Source organism: Orycteropus afer, unplaced genomic scaffold (assembly GCF_000298275.1).
Source record: "Orycteropus afer afer isolate SDZICR_OR568_19922 unplaced genomic scaffold, OryAfe1.0 scaffold00774, whole genome shotgun sequence".
Classification (NCBI taxonomy): domain Eukaryota; kingdom Metazoa; phylum Chordata; class Mammalia; order Tubulidentata; family Orycteropodidae; genus Orycteropus; species Orycteropus afer.
In genome coordinates, this window is record NW_006922361.1 from 490,797 (window position 1) to 499,165 (window position 8,369).

Here is an 8,369-nt window from a genome sequence, read left to right on the forward strand (position 1 = left end):
GGGAGTGAGAAAGCAGATTGCGCTGGACAGGAAGCTTGCTGGTAAAATAGGCAGTGGGTGGACCTCTGGCCATTTATCAATGGAGTGAAAAGAGCTTTGTAACACTTGCCCAAGTAGGGCAGAGGCTAGGACAGCCCAAGAGAACCACAGGGCTGAGCACTAGAGAGAGAAACCAGCAAACAGCATAGCTGAAAAGAGGCTGTCCTAATCAAAGGATTTTACCCTGAGCATTACGGAACCTGAAATGCAATCTGTTACTTCCCTAATACAACCTATCACTGTGAGTTATGTGAAAACTGTGCAGCCATTGCAACCAAATATTGAACTAAGCAGAGAAGTACAAAGTAGTGTAGGAGGGACAGTTGGTATCAGAATTCGTAAAAAGTTTGGAGAGGAGGTTATGTCTGACTTCCACCTCACAGGTATCAGCCTTCAACAGTTCACCCTGATTCTCTCTCCCTTTTGTGAAATTAAAAGTTAGACACCTCCACCATGCCATTTTTACAACTGGGCTCCATAGGGTTTTCAATGGTTGTGACATTTCAGAACTAGATCACCAGGCCTTTCTTCCTAGTGCACCTTAGTCTGAAAGTTCCAATAAAACATGATCAACATCACAGTGACATGCAAACCACATTGACAGACAGGAGGTGCAGTGCCAGGAACTGATCAGGTGGAAGGCAAACATTAGTTCCCTAGTGCTACTATAATATAAACACCTGCAAAGAACAGAAATTTATTTTCTCACAGATCCCAAGGTCAAAGGCAAAATCTGGGTCTCGGCCATGTGGATTCCCTTTGTGAGCTTTACTCCTAGTTTCTCATGTCTGTCAGGGATACTTCCATTCTTTGTCTTGTAGACAATCATCAGATGATGTCTTCCTCCGTTATTGGATGGGACCTCTGAATACCATAATGATGCCAAGTCTTCCTAAGTTAGGTTCTAAATTTAATTAAATCCCAATTAATGCATCAACTCTGTGGCATTAAGGTAATTCATAACAAATTCATTTCAAAAAAAAATTATTTGGAAATGCAAACACAGAAAAATATCCAGAAAATCACCAAGGAGAAAAAACAAAAATAGGGTAATAGCCACACTAGATATCAAAGTATACTATAACATCTGTAACACATATTTCCAAAGTATTCAAAGAACTGTACAAATCCAGCAACAAAAACCAAAAAAAAAAAAATTAACAAAATAGGCAGAATATCTGAAACCATAGTTCACCAAAGAAGGTGACAAATGAACGTATGAAAAGATGCATGTCATTAAAGAATTGACAATTACACCACAACTGAGATAATACTATAAACTTACTACATGAGCTAATATCCAAAATACTGCTGGCAAGGAAGTCGAGCAACAGAGAATACAAAATCATATGACCATGTTGGAAACTCTGGCATTTTCTTAGAAAGCTAAATGTAAGTTTACCATAAATCCAGCAATCACACATCAGACACAGGATTGGAGACTGTGAGTGGTAAGCTGGCTGCACAACAGCTGACCTAATTCAGATGTCCACATCCACTTGTGGTTTCCACAATAGAAACAGAAATGGGGAAGGCCTCAGGCCACTTCCAGCAGCTGGGAACCTTGTAGACATTTTCTTTCCAAAAGACTTGGTTAGCCCGAGTTCTGACCGGGCTGGCAGTGTCAGGTGGGAAAGCCTGACATCCCATGCACATGGGTCTCATTGAGATTCCTACAGGATAGTCTCTCCCCTCAGCAGATGTGTGGATGCCTGTCAGATGAACTATTACAGACTGAATTGTGTTCCCCAAAAATATGTGCTGTAAATACCCCTGTAACTGTGGGTAAGGACCTTTGGTGGAGTTGTGGTTCATGCATTAAGCTGCTAACCAAAAGGTCCTCAGTTCTTAGCCATCAGCTGCTCCATGGGAGAACAATGAGGCAGTCTACTTTTGTAAAGATTTACAGCCTTGAAAGCCCTATGGGGCAGTTCTACTCAGTCATAAAGGGTGGCTGTGAGTAAGAATGGACTCAAGGGCAGTGGGTATAACTGTGGATGTAATCCCAATGGGAACAGGGTTTTTGTTAATGAGGCCCCATTATTGTATGGTGTCTTAAGCCAATCATGTCACAAGTATGATTTCTAAGCAGCACTAAGAAACTAAGATACTCACCCCACTGAATGCCTTCCTCCACTTGACACCAGTGCCAAATGGAACTGTACTACTGATTACACAAGAAATCAGCCTCTCCAGATCTCAATGTAACTGCAGTTGTGGATTGCTAGTGACAATACAAATGGCACAGCCTCTTTAAGGACACATAGACAGTTTCTTATACAGTGAAACATACATCTGCCATATGACAGTAACACTCCTCCTTTGGATATACACAATTAAGTCAACATAAAGATTGTTCAAGAATGTAAATATCAGCTTTATTCATAATAACCATGAATACAAATGTCCTTAAACTGTCAAGAAGACCAACTATGCCATGGCCTTACAATGGAATTCTAACCATCAATTAAAGGGTTCTAGACTAGGAGCTCTGGTAGCATAGTGGCTAAGGCACTTGACTGCTAACCAGAAGGCTGGCGGTTCAGACCCACCAGCCACTCCTCGGAAGGAAGGTTGGGCATTCCTACTTCCGTAGTGATACTGCCTCGGAAACCCAAGGAGGGGTCGCTATGAGTCGGGGTCGACTCAAAGGCAAACAACAACAACAGACAGAGGTACACCCATCAACATGGATGATTCTCAAACACATTACGTTATGTGAAAGGAGCTAGAGTCAAAAAGCTACACATACAATACAATGTATGTAGAGGGACAGCTGGTAAGGATTTACGGCCAGGTGAAAGTCTGTCTAAGAAGGGGCAGCACCAGGGAGAATTTTGGTTCTGTACTTTCATTTTGCAAATGATTATGAAAATTAAAACCACTGCCATCAAGTCGGCTCCAACTCATAGCAACCCCTTTGGGTTTCTGAGACAGTGTCATTATGGAAGTAGATTGCCCAACTTTCCTTCCAAGGAGTGACTGATGGGTTTGAACCACCAGCCTTTTGGTTAGCAGTCAAATGCCTTAGGCACTATGCCACCAGAGCTCATCCACTCAGATTCCAAAACTAAATTACTGTTTTTAAACAACAACAAAAATAAATGTAAAAAATTTCACAGAAAATGAACAATGAATGTAAAAATATTGAAATCCAAGGAGAAGCAAAGTGAGAGAAGAATTCAACCCTAATTATCACCTTCAGGGGAGAATCTCTGTTAATGTTCTAGAATTGACTGTCTCTGCAACACTGCTGACATTTATAAAATGTACATTAATAGACAAATATTTCACAAACTGACAGCATTATGTTCACACTATTTTATACTCTTCTGCAGGGCCATGGGTTTCTCCTATACATGGTCATTCTGGCTCTGGGTTTGCAGTTCTGTAAAAAAGTATGTGGCTTTTTACTGGTTGTGCCACGGTCTCCCCTATAATTGGTTTGTTTAACACATCTCACAGAGATCAGTCAACTGCTATTCAAACAATGGCTTCACAATACACCAGATAGGATTGGGTGACTTGCAGCCCACCAAGTGTTTTGGTGAATCACTGCTCTGTAGAGAGCACTATGGCTTCAAACTGACAAGGAGTTTGCTTACATAAGTGGCAACACCAAAAGGGGGCAGAAATAGAGGCGGGAACTTCCTAAAAGAGTTGTAATATGAGGCAAGAGCTGTAACACCTAGAAAGCCCCTCAGGAACAGAGAGATGGCAGTGGAAAAGGTGGTAACAGAAAACTGGTGCTAAGCAGCAGCTAAGAGAACTGATTGGGCTGCTACACAGGCCATGAGTTGGGCCAGCTGTCAGTGGAAAGGACAACAGTGGGGAATCAAACTGCAGAGGTATGCTTGACTGAGAAGAGCCCACTGTAATTTAGTATGCCTACAGAAGAGAAGCAATAACTAAAGGCTTTTCTTTAGTTTCTTTACATCCATCACCTTTCTTTTCACTATGCCTTATTTTGTATTCTTGTAAGATAAAAAAACAAAACCACTGCTGTTGAGTCAGAGCTATGAATAACAGCTGTGTCACATTCCTTATATTCATGTCTCTCCACATTTGATTTTACTGAGGTTCAGTGAGGACTAAAGCTTTTCCCATATTCTTTATATTCACAAGATCTCTCCCCAATATGAGTTATGTGCCTAGTAAAGAATGAGGACTCACTAACGGATTTCCCACATCCCATACATTCCTGAAGTCTCTCCACTCTGTGCTCTTATAATTCTAGCCAGGTGTAAGGAGTTACTAGGGGACTTACAACTTTCTTTAGATTCATAAGGCCTCCCTGTGAGTTTTTATGACTTGTGAGGGATAAGGAGTGCCTAAAGGCTTCCCTGCACTCCTTACATTCATAAGGCTTCTCTCCAGTGTGCCTTCTTAAATGGCTAGTGAGGTGGGAGGACTGTTAAAAGGTATTCCCACATTCCTTACATTCATTAGGTCTCTCTCACGTGTAAACTTTTTTCTGGTAAGGACTGAGGAAATTTTATAGGCTTCTCCACAATCAATACATTTATAAAGCCTTTCTTCACTGTGAGTTCTTACATGTCTGGAGAGGGAGGAGGACAAACTAAAGGTTTTCCCACACTCTTCACACACCCTTAAGGCCTCTTTCCACCATGAGTTCTTACATGTCTAGCAAGGGATGAATAATGAGTAAATGCTTTCTCACATTCCTTACATTCATAAGGCTTCTCTCCATTATGCTTTCTTAAATGGCCAGCGAGGCAGTAATACCGATAAAAGCCTTTCCCACATTCTTTACATTTATAAGGCTTCTCTCCGTTGTGAACTCTCATATGTGTAGCAAGGGTTGAGGAACTACGAAAGGATTTCTCACATTCTGGACATTCATAAGGCTTCTCCCCAGTGTGAATTCTTTTATGGACAGCAAGGTGTGAGGAACAACTAAATGCTTTTCCACATTCCTCACATACATAAGGCTTCTCTCCAGTGTGGATTCTTGCATGTGAAATTAGAGTTGTGGATCGATTAAAGGCTTTCCCACATTCCTTACATTCATAAGGTCTTTCTCCACTGTGAGTTCTCATGTGTATAGTGAGGGATGAGGTTTGCCTGAAGGTTTTCCCACATTCTTTACATTTATAAGGCTTCTCTCCAGTGTGAACTCTTGTATGGTTAGTCAGGCCTGAGGAATGTATAAAAGCTTGTCCACATTCCTTACATTCATAAGGTCTTTCTCCACTGTGAGTTCTTGCATGTGTAGTGAGGGAGGACTGATGACTGAAGGCTTTCCCACATTCTTTACATTCATAAGGCCTCTCACCAGTGTGAATTCTTATATGTGAAGCAAGGCCTGAGGAATGTGTAAAAGTTTGTCCACATTCCTTACATTCAAAAGGTTTTTCTCCACTGTGAGTTCTTTTATGTCTACTCAGGGCTGAGGGACGACGGAAGGCTTTTCCACATACTTTACAATCATAAGGCTTCTCTCCCGTGTGAAGTCTGGTATGTATAGCAAGGTCTGGGGAATATTTAAAGGCTTGTCCACATTCCTTACATTTGTAAGGCCTCTCTCCACTATGAGTTCTTGTATGTGCAGTGAGGGACGAGGGACGAATGAAGGCTTTCCCACATTCTTTACATTTATAAGGTTTCTCTACAGTATGACATTTTTTATGTAAAACGGATGATGAGGGACAGCTCTTCCAACGTTCCTTACATTCATACTTACAACCTCTTATATGTGTCCACAAGGATGATAAACAACAGAAATTTTCCTCATATTTGCTAAATTCATAGTGTTTCTCTTCAGGAAGGGTTCTTACAGGAGTGCTTAGGTCCAAGGGACAAGTGCAGGCTTCTCTACGTTTCTTACATTGGTAACTTTTGCAACCACAGTGACAGATACGATGTTTAAGTGATGAACGGTCACTGAAGGATTTTCCACACTCATGGCATCCAGAAGAATTTATAACAGTAGCAGTTCTTTTGAACACAGGAAGTTTTGGAATGAGGCTGAAGGTTTTTCCACCTTGATTTTCTTCAATACTTTCAAAGAGGTTCTTTATCATACGCCTTCTGTTAAAAACAGGAAGCATAATAGGATTAAATTTGTTCCCATTCCGCTATTACCAAACACAGTGAATTTTTATAATTTTTGTTCTAAGTTGTCCCATTTTTCATAGGTTTAATTATATTGCAGAGAATCTACCATTAGTGTTAGTTTTTCCAAAATATAAAGCTTTTTTATATTTATGTATAAGGGAAATATATTTCAAATATTGAATATCTAACTCATATTCATGAAAATATACCATGAAAATAATGTGAACATACAATGTGAGAACTAGTTTTACACACACACACACACACACACATAAAAAAAGGAAAAAACAAAAACTGTCTGCCATCGAGATAACTGCAACTCACTGCAAACCCCACTGTGTTTCTGAGACTATAAATCTCTATGAAGTAGATTACAGCATCTTCCTTCTGCAGAGCGGCTGGTAGGGTTGAAACCATTGACCTTCTGCTTAGCAGCCAAATGCATTATCCATGATGCCACCAGAGCACCACACACACACACAAACAATAAGTTTAATGTCATGACATCTTAATATTTTCTCCTGAGGCACTGCTCTCTCATGTGAATGATACTCACCTCACACATCTTCCTTGATTTTTATGCTGATCTGCAAAGCCACTCAATTCACTGACATTTAACTTGGAGAACCATGTGTTATTCTTCATGAATCCCAGCATTAGATATTCACTTGATAACTTTTCTCCATCACTCAACCTTTCAGAAACTGGCCCAATAGTTGAAATTGAGGGTCACACCATGAAACAAAAAGGAAAGAAATTATTAGGAGGAAAAAGGCAGCTGTGAGCAAAGAAAGAATGATACAGTTCACTCTTTTAGGTCTTTAGTAATGGCCAAAAGGCAATTTTCTAGGAAAACTGAATTTTGAGAACAACAGTAAAACAAATAGAGTGTAATTAAGAGAGAAACGTACAAAAACTGGACACATTACAAGGAAATGCTCAACGTATATGTCAGAGGAAAGAGAGAAGATATTTCTCCATGAACACAGGTGTGAGGGGACTGGTCAAAGTAAGAAGAGTAAGATCAGGCCTGTTAAGTTCAGTCTCTTCAACACAAAACTGACTTTTCTAATTTATTTAAATCCAATTCCTTCTATCCAGAGCTGCTCCTTCAAAAGATTCTTCCCTATCTGGTGGTCCCTGACACAGTTGCTCTGCATGTCCTATTTTCACTCTCCTCAGGTATTTCTCTTGATTTTCTTGCATAACAAATGGGTGTTGCTGACATGGTGCTCATGGAGAAAGGCACAGCATGAAGGGCACAGCATGAGGAAAAACAGTGAAAAATAATTAATATTTTCCTGACATTGAGACAATACTTCAGCCTTCAGAGTCTCTGGTGATGGGCAGGTGTGAATTTATTTGCAGCAAAATAATCATGTGTCACTTCTAATAAACACAGTGAAACATTTTATAAGGTCCTAAACAATATGTCTTTTCTCTGTGCTCTAAAGTAATGCCTGAATTCAATTCTTATACTGAAAGAGCCTCAAGGCTTTTAACAAGACAAACAAAAACCCAGATTAATACATCAGCTTTATGCACAGAGAGAGCCAGGATATTTAAGATCCATAGATGAAATGATCAAGCCTGTCCTGTATAACAATGCAGTCCCACTCTTCAGTGCAAATACTAGAGCAAGGTTGCTGAATAGGATATACATGCTCACTTAATAATAAATTTACAAATGACATCATACTTACCTACTGAGACCAGGTTTCTGAAGGTTTCCATCATCACATCTTTGTAGAGTTTCCTCTGAGCAACATCCATCAAATCCCACTCTTCCTGGGTAAAGTCCACGGCCACATCCTCAATGACTACTGAGTCCTAAAACACCACACAAATTCTTATTGAGCAAGGTTTCATATGCCGACAGTTCTGGGGAACTGAGAATTCATAGAGATTTGACACAAGGTTCTGGGGTGTACTAAGGCCTACTCTAGGGTTCAGGCATCAGGCTCATTCCACCACTGTCTGCATTCACTCCCTGCATCTGGTGTCATAGATTTAACAATACTTCCAACATACTGATATTTCTTTACACTTGGTGACCAATTCCACTCTTATTCTATCTTTATGAACTAGAACACTCAGAACATATACCAGAAATTGGAGAAATGTTCAACAAATCAAAATCTTCACTTGTAGATCAACATTCAGATAAATTCTTTTGGAACAAAACAGCAATGTCACTTCCTTCAACAAGACCCACCAGAATGCTCAAACAAAATGTTAGTCCCAGAGTGAAC

The 8,369-nt window shown here is 40.1% G+C and overlaps 1 protein-coding gene across 1 annotated transcript in view; it reads right to left on the minus strand.

Annotated features, from left to right (window-relative positions):
* Positions 1–736: 736 nt before the first annotated feature.
* LOC103211704 (zinc finger protein 345-like) overlaps positions 737–8,369 on the minus strand; it is a 50,068-nt gene continuing 42,435 nt past the window's right edge. The window contains 5 exon segments of the mRNA XM_042783259.1: positions 737–931; positions 4,307–4,490; positions 4,657–6,090; positions 6,674–6,821; positions 7,821–7,947. Of these exon segments, the coding sequence (XP_042639193.1) occupies positions 737–931; positions 4,307–4,490; positions 4,657–6,090; positions 6,674–6,821; positions 7,821–7,947 (2,088 nt within the window).